At 37.9% G+C, this 16,436-nt stretch overlaps 1 protein-coding gene across 7 annotated transcripts in view; it reads right to left on the reverse strand.

Moving 5' to 3' along the window:
- UBE2U (ubiquitin conjugating enzyme E2 U) overlaps positions 1-16,436 on the reverse strand; it is a 76,391-nt gene that overhangs the window by 33,137 nt on the left and 26,818 nt on the right. For 6 of the 7 annotated variants that reach the window (XM_070367899.1, XM_070367902.1, XM_070367901.1 and 3 more), the window contains 2 exons: positions 13,689-13,737; positions 4,718-4,806 (listed from right to left, as the gene is read on the reverse strand). In XM_070367899.1, the coding sequence (XP_070224000.1) occupies positions 4,718-4,806; positions 13,689-13,737 (138 nt within the window). Of the gene's footprint in view, positions 1-4,712; positions 4,807-13,688; positions 13,738-16,436 lie in introns of all 7 variants that reach the window. The other variant, XR_011463696.1, reaches the window with a different exon arrangement.

The raw sequence follows: 16,436 nt of genomic DNA on the forward strand, positions 1-16,436 counted from the left end.
CCCATAGGGCCTTTCCATTGCTTGAATATTGTAACCACCTGGGGAGCTGTAGAAACTACTCTCCCCGGGTCCTGCTCCCGAGACCCTACTATAATTGGTCTGGGGGTGCACCTTTAACACAGGAATTTTCACAAGCTCCTCTGGGGATTCTAATTGAGTGGTCAAGACTGAGACCACTGCACTGGAATTTGATGATACTGCCTCTTGCATCTAAATGTATTTTTGGAGATACCTGCCCTCATCGCTACTTCAAAGGCTCGAGGAATTAAAGTATCCCAAGGTGAAAGCAAGCATTCCCATGATGCTCCAGGCTGTTTGGTCTGTCTTGTTGACAGCAAACAAATGCCAGGAAGCCTCCGCTCACTATCACAGGGTACACTGGTCTGAAGGAATTCTTTTCCTGTAACATAAACATTTCCTTATGGGGATCGGATTTTGTCATTAAGGTGCTGTTGCCCACAACCAGATGTATTGGTTTGTTCTCTGCCAAACTTTTTATTTGCCATTTTATAGTGATGGACAGAGAACAGTGGATCATCAGTACATTTTCCCATGATTGTCTATGATTATGAATAAATAATTGTAATTATTGAAAATGTACCACACATACTTCAGGGTTTGAATTTAAATCTCAAGTTATAGAGAAAGAACAATTTTATATCATATTATGGAGGCAATGTAATATAAACAAAGAACAATGAATGTGGAATCAGAGGATTCGGTTCAGGTCTTTGGGCCCCAGCCTAACTGTACTATAAACAGTAGCCACACTTACTGAGCACTCACTGCACACTAGGCACTGTTAGGGAGTCTCAGTGTTATGAGGCATGTTCTGTGATTATTCTCATCTTACAGACGAGAGAACAGGGACACAGAGAGGTTAAGAAACTTACCCAAGGTCACACTACTAGTAAATTGCAGGGTCTTGGCAATATACATCCAGAATTTACACTGTTACCAATATCTCACATTCCATATGTGATTTTAGGTAAATTACTTAGCTTCCCTTGGTCTTGGTTTTCTCATGTGTAAAACAGAGTAATAACAACGCCCAGCTCATTGGGTTCATATACAACTATGGATGACAGAAATTTGGTGTTCAGTAAATATTGGTTGATAAGTGAAAAAAGAACAATAATATTGAAATGATTAAAAAATACAGATTAAGAGATACAAACAACTAGGCACAAAATAAGCAAACTACAGAAATATACAACACAGGGAATTTAGCCAATAATTTATAATAACTATAAATGGAATATAACCTTTAAAAATTGTGACTATCATTGTATGCTTGAAACTTACATAATATTGTACATCAACTATATCTCAAATAAAAATGAACAAAAAAACACCAATAGGGCATATACTTTGTAAACTATATTATACAGTTATTCTGTATCACACAAGAATAAACTTACTATTTGTGGCACAAAGATATGCAATAGAGTTAAAACTTAAAATCATAATATAACCACTCATCACTACTCATAAAATAAAAAGCTCTTTAAAATATGCACAAGAGTTTAATAATCCTCCCAGTGATAAAAATATAACTGTAGAAATGAAGTTAATAGAAGTTTCTCTTTTATTCCTGAGTGGTTGAAGGAGCATTCTATAATCTGAAAGCTTCATCTTTATTATTGCCAGGAAATTAAGCCATTAAAAAGATAGTATTGGATCTTAGCCAGCTGAACTATGCAAAGACAAAATGGCCAGCAGAACATGTAAGGTTTACATTTAATTTTTTTAAATTAAGTGCTGGTTATTATTGAAGGAAAGCTTTTGAAACATTCTTACACAAATCTCTGTAGGAAAAAGAGACAGAGTGATTGTGAAATCTTGCACCAAGGGCTAGAATCAGTCTCAGAAATTCTTCTGGGCTAGAGGTAACCATTACCAGCTATTGCCTTCACAAAAAGGAATGAATTACATACTAGCTTAGTGACAGATGTAGAAACAGAACCAAATTAAATATTTTGGTGTCAAACTCTTTTGAAGAAGAAATTTCAGCCAGTGACACTGCATTATTTCTTCCATTTTAAAATTACTCTTTATTCTAAGAAATCATTTCCAATTTTCTTTAACTGGGCATGTGCTTCCATTATTTCCTTGGCAGCTTGGAGTTTTCTAGAGCCTCTATATATTTATACGTTATTCCATAAAGCGCCATCCTATAACAATCTGTTTGTTTTCTGGTTGAAGGAATTGGACACTGAATTGTTCCCTGAAGCATGGCAACTGCCTCTCGACATGTCTGTTAAGGGTTATCACCTCCTGGAACCCATCTGAGCTCCTCAGGGCCTCTTACATAACAAATACTCAAGATGCATTTGCTGAATTAACTAAGAAGCAGTCAATCAAAATCTTAGAAATGAAGTCAATGCTCATGTATTTTGGTACCAAAATCAATAAAACTCTTTTATACTGATAGTGTTGCTAAAGACTATTTCTTAAAGTACCTTAAACAAATTATTTTTCTTAACCACTAATCCACGAATCAGTGAGGCAGATAATGTGTAATTACAAAATAAACTAATAACCAACATCCTGAAAGAGCAAGTAATTTCTTAGAAATAATTTGATCTCACATTTTTATATTTATTACGTTTAGTACTTCTTTTTGCTCTTGTGTGCTAAGTTGCTTCAGTCATGTCCAATTCTTTGTGACCCCATGGACTGTAGCCTGCCAGGCTCCTCTGTCCATAGGATTCTCCAGGCAAGAATACTGGAGTGGGTTGCCATTTTCTCCTCCAGGGGATTTTCCCAACCCAGGGATCGAACCCACACCTCTTATGTCTCCTGCATTGGCAGGCGGGTTCTTTACCACTAGTGCCACCTGGGAAGTTCTTTTTGCTCTTATTTGTGCCTTGAAACTAGATATGATTTTTTGAGAGGTGATATTTTGTTCTCTTAAAACCAGACTATCACAAGGATGAGATGAAACATGATGAGATCACAAATTAAGGCAGTGGTCATAGAGGTGGAGTAGAGGGAAAACATTTGTAATGCTGCAGGAGATAAAATCACTAAGGCTTAATGAGGGAAATAAAGTGGACTAGGAAATGTACATGATTCTGGCTTGGCAAGTAAATGCAAGAATGGTGATCTACTACTGATCAAGAGAAATAATAAGGGATGGAGAAGTGGTTTGGGGGCAACATAATGAGTTCATTTTGGGACATCTTAGATATGAAGTACCTTAGTGTCAGACTTTATTTTTTTGGGCTCCAAAATCACTGCAGATGGTGACTGCAGCCATGAAATTAAAAGATGCTTACTCCTTGGAAAGAAAGTTATGACCAACCTAGATAGCATATTCAAAAGCAGAGACATTACTTTGCCAACAAAGGTCCGTCTAGTCAAGGCTATGGTTTTTCCAGTGGTCATGTATGGATGTGAGAGTTGGACTAAAGAAAGCTGAGCACTGAAGAATTGACGCTTTTGAACTGCGGTACTGGAGAAGACTCTTGAGAGTCCCTTGGACTGCAAGGAGATCCAACCAGTCCATTCTAAAGGAGATCAGTCCTGGGTGTTCTTTGGAAGGACTGATGCTAAAGCTGAAACTCCAGTACTTTGGCCACCTCATGCGAAGAGTTGACTCATTGGAAAAGACTCTGGTGCTGGGAGGGATTGGGGGCAGGAGGAAAAGGGGACGACAGAGGATGAGATGGCTGGATGGCATCACCGACTCAATGGACATGAGTCTGGGTGAACTCCAGGAGTTGGTGATGGACAGGGAGGCCTGGCATGCTGCGATTCATGGGGTTGCAAAGAGTCGGACACAACTGAGCAACTGAACTGAACTGAACCTTATTACATAGCTGGAAATGTGCATTCGGAATTCAGAAGACAGTCTGGTTACAGATGAGGCTTTAGGAATTATTGGCATGTGGGCTAATGAAAACCATAGTAATGGATGATGTCTCCCAGAGAGAGCTGGGCAGCAAATACTGAATGAAGAAGTTATTCCTAAGGAAAGAGGCAGAGGAGCACTTGGAAAGGTAAGAGGAAAACCATGGAGTCATAAGGAGAGCATAGCCAATATGAGTTCAAGTAAGATAAGGACTGAAAAAAGTAATCACTGAATCTGAGAATTCGGAAGTCATTGATAACTTTAGAATGTACCATTTCAGTTGGATAGCTTGAAAGTCACATGTGCAGACTGGATAACCTACTTTGATACAAATCAGAACATAGCACTCTAAAGATTAGGTTAAAAGGGACCAGAAAGTTGTCCAGCTCTCCCATTGCATCTTTTCAGCTCTTACTATATGATGGTAACAGATGATTTTTCACTAGACTGATATAATTGAGCAGCCCCAGGTTTTCTTGCTATTCTTCTACTTAATAATATCTCTGGCTTTGGGGATAATTGTGTTTAGAATTAAAAAGTTTCCTCCTGCTCTGAAGGCTTCCTTCTGGGGTGAGGAAGTAAAGTAAATCTCAAAAAACTGAGAACTTTATCTTTTATTATTCCAACTGTCTATCCTTCCTTCTGGCTTTTGATCAGATTTTAGTCCAGGACTCTATACAAAAGAGGGACTAAATGAACAGTTATTGAATGATTAGTACACAGAACCAACAAAGAAGCTTATCACCCTCAAATTCCAAATATATGTCAATTAGTCTTTGAAGGCAAGATAAGCTAAGAATGTTCAGAGATTAATATACCACCCCACTCCCCACAAAATAAGACAAGGCTAGATCACCTTACATGGAGTTCTGTAATATTCTGTGGCTTTTGATGTGGCTATTCCAGACCATGTCTTGTAGTAATCACTAAATGAGACTGGTTTAATTGATCTGAAAATACAAAATAAAATCGGGCAGTGAGTAGCATACAAACTTGCTTTTCAAAATTATTTTATCAGATTGGGCTCTTTCAGATATTTTGTTATAAGCCATTAGCGTGTGTGTGTGCGCTAAGTCACTTCAATTGTGGCTGACTCTTCGCAACTCTATGGACTGTAACCTGCCAGGCTTCTCTGTCCGTGGGATTCTCCAGGCAAGAATATTGGAGTGGGCTGTCACACCCTCCTCCGTGGAACCTTCCCTACCCAGGAACTGAACCCACGCCTCTTTATGGGCACCACATGCCTGCACTGGCAGGTGGGCTCTTCACCACTAGTGCCACCTGGGGAGCCCCCACAAACCACTAGGCTGATCTGCAAATTCTAGCATGGTTATTTCTAACAAATTAATCTCACATAATTTTCTGCTAATACATGCAAATCACAAAAAAGATCTGCCCAAACCAGTTTTCAAGAATAAGTATAAACGTGCATCCGTGTGTATATTATAAAAAGAAAAAAATGTAGGTTTAAGATGACTGCCTTTCGTGACTAACAGTAAAAAGAACTTTAAATAAAGCATCACAGCTGTATATTTTATCTTTCTACAATAAACATCTTTCTTACATTTCTATGCCGAATTTTAGTAAAATCACCTTTATTTCTTTTTTCTTATGAGGAGAAAAGAAACACCAGAATTGAGATTAGTTTAATTTTTATACAGAAATCTGATTACTTCCAAAGAGGGAAAATAAACAACTCTTTTCTAATATTACTGCCAGCACATTTCCTTCCTCTGTGCTAATGTTACCAAATCCTAGTGGAAGAGCAAAGACTGCTACAAAGTTTTAAACAGGAATCACGAAACAGTCTCTTACTCTTAGACAACTGCATTTCTGATTTTTTTCCTACAAACATTTTGAATGCAGGGATTCTCAATACTCTATAAACAAAACACTACTTTCAGGTCATTTTTAGATGTGTGAAATCATCAATTAACTGGCTTAAATGGGTGCTTAAACATCAAATGTAAAAGACCTTATGTCTGTTTTAAATTCCCAGCTCTGGAGGAAGAAGCAAATTTTCAGTTACAATAGGTTATTAACATTAATTTTTATCGGTAAGTCATAGGTGCTTAAGTTTTCGACTCAATTTTGAAAGTAATAGGGCAATACCTGAATGTGCTAATTCATTAATTTATTTAAATAATAATTATGGACATCTAAAATTTAAGGCTAACATTTTTCAAGTGTGCTATTGCATCTGTAATCACACTTAAGTAGAAACCTGAAACTTGGTGAAGATAAATTAATCACTACTATTATTGCTTCCAGAGCTACACTCAGTGCTTTATACTACTAAATGATATACTAAACTAACATTAATTTGCCAACAAAATGTTTCAGCATTTGGCAATGGAGGTAACAAAATGAAAGACTGCATTATATCTCCTGCATGAGAAAGCTTGTGATCAATCTGCTGTCACAGATCATTTAGCAGACAACAATGACCCAAGAGGAAGGAAACTGTCAACATACTGTCTAGTGAAAAAAAATACACCATCTTCAGGCACAATCGTCTCCATTGTTTTCTGTCTGTTTGACGACGACCCATGACCCTCTCCCTTCCCAATGGTGTCCTGTTCAATTTCAAGCTGTTAGCCTTCAGGGGCTTTCTCTTCTTCCCCTAGAATAATTAAAAATATTACCCTAAAAGGTATAATTTTAGTATAGTGTGAATATACAAAACAGAATGCCTTGAACACTTGGGAATATCTGCACCTTCAACTCTATAAAGGAAATAACCCCTTAAAATAAGAGAACAATAATTATTTACTATTATTATTCAGATAAACTACTAATGGATAGATACAGCATAAAAATACCTGTGTTTATAGTTTCAACCAGTAATAGGAATTTATTGAGTATTATTTTTGGCACTAAGAATATGAAAAAGTAGAAGACATTATTTTAAACTGAATACCAGGGTTTATTATCCTGTTGGGAAAATAAGATATACACCTGAACTATTAAGTAGAATAGCTTTATAGATTAACATAATAAATGTCACATCATTTAACAGACATTTGGAGACTATAGTGAAAAACGTGTCTTTGGCAGTGGCAATAAGGAAGAAAGTTGGAGGAGGGAGCTGTAACTATTTTGGAGCCACTTGGGAAAGAGTCACTTGGATATAGACCTAGGACAAAGGAAGGAGGCATTTTAGGCCAGGGAAACAGTATTAACAATAGCTTAGATGGCAAGGAGTGTGGTGTGTTCATGCCTACATAGAGAGGATGCCAGGGGAAGAGGTGATAGTAACAAGATAACTGACCAGAGGGAAAAGTTCCAATTTCAGAAGAATTGGCATTTAATTAAGATAGGTGAAATGAGGCAATGATAGGTCTTCAAATTTAGGCAGAGAATGGATTAGAGTTGATTCAGTGATCTTGATTTATTAGGTGATAGAGAGTAATCAGAAGTTCTCAAATAAGGCAAGTAAACTAAGAAATCAATGTTTGAGCAAGAGTTTTCTCTAGCACTAGCATGCAGAGTAGATTATATGAGAGATTAAATGCAAGGGGACCAGTTAGGAAATGAATTCAGTAACTTAGGCAAGAGATCTTGAGAGCCAATACTAGGGTGGGAGCAAAGATTATGAAGGGGAGGAGATGAATTTATGAGAATGCTAAAGAACTGACTGAATCAGCTGCCTGATAGAGTGTGAAAAGTAAAGGAATTTGAGGGTCACATATTCTCCTAAAACCCAGAAGGCCAGTTATTTTTGCTATTAATAGAAAGTGTCTAGAGAAACTGAAGTAAAATATGAGTTTAATTTTAAACATGGGTTGTAGGTGATGACCTCTAGGAGTGTGATTGAGAAATTGGGACTGGAAATAAGAGATTTAGGTCAAATCAACATAAAAGTTGATAGATGACACCATTAGGGAAAACAAACTCCAAAAGAATAAGTGTTTAGAAAAGAAAGGGCAGAAACCAATTCACAGTTAAGGGCCGGGGGGCGGGGAGTGAAGGAAACCAAAAGGATCATTAAAGGAAGAGAATCATGGTAGCCCTATTTCATGCAAGCAACACCCCAGCCATTGCCAAAGCCTAATGACTAAATCCTTAAATATCTCTGGATAAGGAATGGAAAATGGTACAGCTTCTTTGTAAGATAGCATGGTAGTTTCTTACAAAACTAAACATACTCTTACCACACAATGCAGCAATAACACGCCTTGGTATTTACCCAAAGGAGCTGAAAACTTAGGTGCACACAGAATCTTACACATAGATGTTTAGAGCAGCTTTATTCATAATTGCTAAAATGTAGAAGCAACCAAGATGCCATCAATGGGTGAATGGATAAGTTAAGTGGTGTATATTCAGACAATGGAATATTATTCAGCACTAAAAAGAAATTAGCTAATAAGCCATGAGGACTTCTCTGATAGCTCACTGATAAAGAATCTGCTTGCCAATGTAAAAGATACTGGTTTGATCCCTGGGTCAGAAAGATCTCCTGGAGAAGGAAGTGGCAATCCACTCCAGTATTCCTGTCTGAGAAATCCCATGGACAGAGGAGCCTGGCAGGCTACAGTCCTTGGGGTCGAAAAAGAGTCAGACACAACTAGCAACTACAACAACAACAACAAATAAACCATGAAGAGTCACGTAGTATCATGACTAAGAGCACAGGCTCTGGAATTAGCTGGCTTGGGTTAAAACATGGTAGCACCATTATTGATTAGCTGTGTGACTCTGAACAAGTTACCTAACCTCTTCACGTCTTCAGAGACAGAATTTTCTCCAGTGGTGGTTGTGAGCATTCAATGCAAGCACGCACGAAAAGAGTCAAGGAGGGGTTTAGCACCCCTCAGCGCTCAGTGTCAGCTGGGCTCCTCATTGCCTTGGATAAGTGCCTCATCATTTTTCTCCTGCAAACTCCAGATAGCCTCCTAACTGTCGTTCTGCCTTGTGCTCCAGTCATATCTGATTGCTCTACCTTGGTCTCTCCCTATTCCAGGGTATTAATGTCTCTGCTTGAAAGCCACAGTAGGTTATCTACTTCCATAGGATGACATCTAAAGACTTTTACATAGAATTCGAGGCGGTTCATCATCTGGCCATTTCCAATCTTTTCTCCCATCATTCATCCTCACATGCAGAGGCTCCATCACATAGAACTGTTTCCTGACAATCCTAAGTGTACTACAATCTTACACATCCATGTCTGTACAAGCAGTTCTATTAGAGACTCTTTTGCCCCCTGTGCAAAGTCATACTCATTAAGATTCAGGTCCAGTTAAAAATAATACATACATGAAGGTTGTCACACTGGATATTGTGGTTGTCTCTTCAATAGCTGTTCCATTCTTCTCCCATTCCATACATGCCCTGTGGTCTGCTGTGGGGACTGGATCTTACCCCAGCTCTAAATCAGGACCTCACTGATAACTGGTATAGGGACAGGAATCTGACCTAAATAGCTCCAATAATAGTACAATTTATTCTAGCTTACTAGTACGTCCTCGTCTCTGAGACTGTTGATCCTCTTTGTTCTTCTTCAAGACTGCCTTGTTATTTTAAATCTTTTGCATTTCTAGATCCATTTTAGACCACCTTATCAATTGCCAGAAAAAAAAATAAGGCTGCTGAGATTTTGACTGAGAATGAACTGAATCTACAATTTGGGAAGATTTGATACTGTAATAATATTGAGTCTTTCCTAAGTGGTAAACATTGTATATCTCTATTTCTTTAGGTCTTGAAAAAAATCCTCCCATATATATTTTGTGATTTTCAGCATAAATGTCTTACTCATCTTTTGTTACATTTTGATGCTGTTGTAATGGTATTTTTAAAGTTTCATTTTTATGTTGATTGCTTATATATAAAAATAGTTAATTTGTGAATATTCATCTTCGAGCTAAGATCCTTGCTAGATTTACTTACTAATTTTCAAACTTTCAAATTTGTATATTCTTTTGGATTTCAGTATATATATAATTGTGTTATCTGTGAATACCAATGGTTTACTGTCTTCTTTCCAAATTTTATAACTTTTTTCTTCCCTCATTGCACTGGCTAGGACTCCAATACAATGTCAGATAGAAACGGTGATAATGTGGATACTTGCCTTGCTCCTAAACTCGGGAGAAAAGGATTAAACATTTCACATTTAAGTGTGAGGTTAGCTGTTAGATTTCTGTTCAATTCAGTTCAGTCACTCAGTCATGTCCGACACTTTGTGACACCAGGCTCCCCTGTCCATCACCAACTCATGGAGCTTACTCAAACTCATGTCCATCGAGTTGGTGATGCCATCCAACCACCTCACCCTCTGTCGTCCCCTTCTCCTCCTGCCTTCAATCTTCAAAGCATCAGGGTCTTTTCCAATCAGTCAGTTCTTCGCATCAGGTGGCCAAAGTATTGAAGCTTCAGCTTCAGCATCAGTCCTTCCAATGAATATTCAGGACTGATTTCCTTTAAGATTAGCTGGTTTGATTTCTGTAGATTCCCTTTATTGAAATAAGGAAATTCTCTTCTATTCCTCAGTTTGGTGAAAATTTTTATCATGAACGAGTATTAATGATTTCTTCTAGATTAACAGAGATAATTCTATGTTTTTATTTTTCCTTTATTTGGTTAACTGAGTTACATGCATTGATTTTCAAATTTTAAACCAATGTGGCTTTCCTGAAACAAAACTCACTTAGTCATCATGTACTATCCCTTCTTTATATATCAGTGGGTTTAATTTGCTAATATTTTGGTTAGGATTTATACATTTCAGGTTTATGAGAATACTGACCTATAATTTTCCTTTCTTGTAATGAATTCTGATTTTAGAATCAGAGTTTGGAAGTTTGGTGACATATTCACTGTCTCTATTTATTGGAAGAGTTTGAATGCCTTTTTAAAAATGATTTTATTTGAAGTAACTTTAGATTTAGAAGAGTTGTAAAGTTAGTTGAATACCTTTAAAATTAGCTTTGTTAAAGTATAATTTACATTCAATAAAATGTACAAGTGTTCAGAGCACAGATTGATAAGTTTTGATAAAAGCATGCCCGTGCAAAACCATAAGCCCAAACAAGTTACAGAATGTTTTCACTAGTCCTGAAAGTTCCCTACTGCTCCTTCCCAGTTAAGCTCCCTTGACACTTTGAGTTATCACTGATCCAGTTCTCTATCACCATAGATGAGTTTTGCCTGTCCTAGACTTCATACAAATTGAACTCTACAGCATGTACTCTTTCATTACTGAGTTTTTTCCCCCTCAACATAATGCCTGTATTATTCCATGTCGTTGCATGTATCAACAATTTTATTGCTGAGAGTATTCAGCTTATAAATACAACACAATTTATTTATATATTCAACTGCTGAATATATAATATTGACTGTTGATGGAAATTTTAGTTGTTTTCAGTTTGGGATATTACAAATAATCTGCTATCAACATTTGTGTATAAGTCTTTTGTGAATATATACTTTTATTTCTTTTAGGAGTGGGTTAGAGGGCAGGTGAACCTTTGACATGACAAGAAACTGCTACACTGTGCTCTGAACTGGCTGTGGGCAGTCAACAGGCATAGCGACAGAGGAGCGCTACAGTACAATCACGTCCTCATCAATAACTGAGATTGTTAGTTTAAGCCAGTAGTGTGATCTTCCAATCTCCCCCATCTTAGTATGTCACTGTGGTACCCATCCAGTTCAAACCACAATCTATTACTAATCCTTGATTCCACTTTCTCTCTTGCCCCAATAAGTCAAGCTAAAGCCCTGAATCCAACCATTTCATCCACTTATCTCCCACTCCACATTTATGTCCTTAGCCCTAGCCCAAACCACGCATCTTTCCCCTGGTCTACTAAAATAACCAAATAATTCTTTTTGTTTCCCTCTTAGATCCTTCACAGTTGATCCCCAGAAGGCAGTTAAAGTGGTCCTTTTAAAATGTAAATCTGATTACATCTTTCTCTTCTTAAAAGCTGTCCAGTTGTGTCCCAATTCCCACTGCAAGATTAATAAAATGCCAATTCCTTACCTAGTTTATAAAGCCCTATCTACATCTCTTACTCCACCCCTACCCATCCCTTCTTCCCCCTTGCTGTGTTCCAGCTGCAGTGGCCTTCTTTCTGATCCTCTAACACATTTGTGTGCATGCTCAGTCCCGACCAACTCTTGGCAACCCCATGGACTGTAGCCCGCCAGGCTCCTCTGTCCACAGGATTCTTTAGGCAAGAATACTCAAATGGGTTGCCATTTCCTCCTCAGGGTATCTTCCTGACCCAGAGATTGAACTGGTGTCTGCACCTCCTGCACTGTCAGTGGATCCTTTACCACTTGAGACACCTAAGAAGCCCTCCAGCACACCTTGCTCACATCCAATACTCAATTAGTCAATACTCTAGGTATCCCCTCTGCCTAGAATCTCACTGTACTATAAGACATTATTCTCTCCCAACTTTTCACTTCTTTTTTTCCCTTTCAATGTCATGAATCTTGATTTTCCAAGAAAATACCAACTACAAGTTGATCTCACCATGGTTCTTGAGTCATTTCTGAATACAGTTCTAGTGAATTCTTTCTTCCAGGCTCCAGATTTTATAGTCCTGTGATCAGTGCTGGATCCTCATGGTGCTGTCTGGTTACCCTGCTGCCTGTCTGATGAGGGACTCAGCGCCCCAAAGAACCAAAGGGCCAAAGTTCCCTCCCTGTAACAGGGTCTCCCCTTCTTCCTGCTCCTGCCTGAGACAAATGCCACCATTGCTACTGGCTGGGCTTCATCTCAGTGCTGGGGGACAGACAAGGTCAATGCTCTTGCTGTCATGTTCCAATTAACCATTTCATCAGTTGTTCTGGGTCTTCTCGTTCTGATCTTCTAACACTTCCAGGCACAGAGCCCCTTGGTATAACACTGTCTCACATTCTGGGGGAGAAGGCAATAGCAACCACTCCAGTACTCTTGCCTGGAAAATCCCATGGATGGAGGAGCCTGGTAGGCTGCGGTCCATGGGGTCGCTATGAGTCGGGCACGACTGAGCGATTTCACTTTCACTTTTCACTTTGATGCATTGGAGAAGGAAATGGCAACCCACTCCAGTGTTCTTGCCTGGAGAACCCCAGGGACGGGGGAGCCTGGTGGGCTGCCGTCTATGGGGTCGCACAGAGTTGGACACGACTGAAGCGAGTTAGCAGCAGCAGCAGCAGCACATTCTGGGACAAAGTCCGGATCTGAGTGCTCCTTTTGATTTCAGTCTTTTGGGAACATTTTACTATTATTAATCCACTAAGAGGATCCTTGTTTTGGAGCATGTACAGTATAAAACCAAGATAGAATAAGTATTATTTCAGCACTAGTAAGTTGGCTATTTTCTACATCCGATTGACTATTAAAATTAGGCTGATGCAAATGTTAGAGAACCTAAAAGCTGCAGAACCTACACCTGTCCAAGTGTTCAAGGTCACACTGTCAGGTGGGCGGTCTCCCAAGTGTACAATGGCTTCAACCCTAACTCTCACCATTTCACTCCAAGACTTATTCTTTTCCTAAACTGCTTGGAGATTTGTGATCTATAATGGTCAGGCTATAATGTAGACAATGGTCTTTTTTTTCCTTTTCAGAAATAAAAAATAAAAGACTAGGCAATTAATATAGTTACATTCAATTTTAATTAAATAGTCTAGAAAGAACTCAAGATTTTCACATTCTTCCTGAAAAAGAATCATTTTTGAAAGATATTGGAAGGAAAGATATATTTAAATGAAATAATTTTTCTAAGTCAAAAGATGAAAATACAATTATGATAGAAAATACAGTTTAAGCCAATAGTTCTTTTAGTGTATAAATTTGCATAGAACTGTATAAAGGAAAACTTACCTGTTAAGTTTATGTGGCTCTTTTGGTGACTCAGAACCATCATCTTTTGCTATAAAGAAAAATATGAAAAGATTCTGGTTTACTTAAGGAAGACTGAATGTATGTCCCGATGTGCATTCTTTCCAAGGCCCCAATAAGATGGTAAGAAAGGAATAAAAATACAGTGTATGGAGAAGGAAATGGCAACCCACTCCAGTATTCTTGCCTGGAGTATACCCATGGACAGAGGAGCCTGGCAGGCTAAAGTTCATGGGGTCGGGGAAAAAAAAAAAAAAGGTGTAAAACCTCAAGAGCCAAAGAAAGATGGCAAGAAAAATGTTCAAGATAGAAAGCAGATGTCAAGTGGTAACCATCTTAACAGGTCATAGAAATTTGAAACCTAATGACATGATGAGAGAAGGCCAATAAAAAGCAAGCAGATTTACACTTCAGAACTTGAGAAACAACTTAGGAATTGGAGGTACCAGATACCCCTGAAAGGTGAAATGTATACTGTGGATACCAAAGACATAGCCTTCATCCTGTGCAACCAGATGACCACCGCTGCCTAGGCAGGAGGGAAGATACCTTATTCTGGAGAGGCTGAGCCAGAGAGATTCAGGGGACAGCAGAACAAGAGTATGGTAAGGGACTGATGACAGAGAATAAATCAAATAGATCATATTGAATAAGCAATATTCCTTACTCTCTCTCCTTGTCCAGCTCCTAGAGTGCAAGTATAGTTAACCTTTCTCTCTTCAGGCATATGACTGGAGGATTCATCTCAGAATAAACAGTTAAGCCTAATTAATGGTAAGGTCAGATCCTCAATGACTAATCGATAATGAAACAAAACCATCAGCAAGTCTAGCCTGTATCCAAAATTTCCAGTCTTTTCAATGAATGATTGTCATTCATCATTTTCATTCATCATTCCATGAATGATTTTCACACAGTTAAAGATGCACAGTTAAAGATGGGTAGATAATTGAGTAAAGTCCTTATTATGAATGATAACAATGATAACAAATAAACAGGAAGAAAATAGAAACAAGAAACATACTTTTCTGGACGTTTTCCAGAATATAGAACAAAAAAACAGAGAGAAGGATAATTGGAGAAAATAGATTTTTTAAAAAGTTTACATAACAGATCAGTAGATCCGACATCCAAATCTTTGGAGATTTAGAAGAGAGAACAGGGAAACTGGAGGGGAAGGGAATTATAAAAGAAATCAAATGAGAAAAATGTCCAAAACTAAAGAATTAGAGTTCGAGATTCAAACAGCCTATGAAATGCTCTACATGATGAATAAGGAGGTTAAAAAATGAAATTATATCAAGAAATATTATCAAGAAATTTCAGACCACTGGGAATAAAGAGAAGATTTTAAAAGCTTCCACTAAAAATAAATCACATGTGGAGAAGCAGACATCTGAATGAAAGCAGACTTCTTGAGGGTAATACTGGAAACTAGTCTTTACAATTCTGAAAGAAAACTATTTTCAAACTAAAGTGTAACCAAATTATGAACATATGAGAGTGGAGTGAATACATTTTTAGGCATGTAAAGTAAGGAAAGGTTTAGCGCCCCTGTCCTAGGAAGCTCCTGGCAGAAGTGTTTCAACAAAATGAAGGAGCAAACCAACCAGGAGGAAAAGGAGAGATCATGCAAGAGCTCCCATTCAGTAGGTGGGCAGAAAGGTCTTCCCAGGATTCCTGTGAGAGAACTGCCATTTCAGAACTGGAAGAGGAGGATGAATGAGTGTCTAGCAAAGGTGTTTCCCAGGGGAAAAACCAAACTGAATACCAAAACAGTTTTGTCAGAAAGTTTGGGGGAAGAATAAATGGTAGATATTCTTCCAAAACACAAACCAAAATAAATCCAAAAAACAAAACCAAGGGAATAAAAATACAGGCCATTTGCTCAAGAAAAGAAAAGTCAGTCAGAGCTCATTTGTGAAAAATATTCACTAAGTCATATTAATGTAAATGAATGATACTAGGAGAATGGGGGAGAGAAAATGTGAGTGGAGATGGCACCATAAAATTTCAATCTTTATCTTTCAGAAGAAGCCCATGAGTCATATCTAAACTAAAAATCCTAGAATTTTAGTATTGAATACACTTAGAAATACAACGGTAATTCCAAAAGAAACAGCTAAATGTGTTGAAAGAGGGTGGTACCTTGTGGGAGGTGGGAGCACCTTTTAGTTATGGATGGTGGGGCTTATAAATCTGCTGTATTTCCTTAAAAACTGATTTGGATTATTTGTCCTTTAAAGCTATGAATAAATACTTCTTTGATAGAAAATAAATACTTAAGATTTTTAGTAAAACTGCTTTAAGACTTAGCTTAAAAGCTATTAGACTATCTGGTGCAATGAAGTACAAACAGGAAAAACGAGGTTTGTAACCCCAGCAAACAGATCCACACACACTAACCCTGTTAAAGTCACAATTTTTACACTGCCTGACACCTGTAGATATCAGATCTATCTGTGATAATACTGTAATCATAAACAACAAAATTATGGTTGAATGATGGTGCTAAAGCTCATGTTCCTTAATTAGTAAGTTATACTACTGGACTAAATTCCTTTCTGCTGATATTCAGAAAGAATATCTTTCCAGAGGAAACGGAATTCTTATAGGAATACTCAACAACCAATACTCCCTTTGAAGAAAAAAAACACCTGAAATTCTGAGACATCATCTGCTTCAGCTGTAGAAACAAGTTTCTTTAAAACTTGTTCTATTGTAATGAGG

This window comes from Bos mutus, chromosome 3, assembly GCF_027580195.1.
Source record: "Bos mutus isolate GX-2022 chromosome 3, NWIPB_WYAK_1.1, whole genome shotgun sequence".
Classification (NCBI taxonomy): domain Eukaryota; kingdom Metazoa; phylum Chordata; class Mammalia; order Artiodactyla; family Bovidae; genus Bos; species Bos mutus.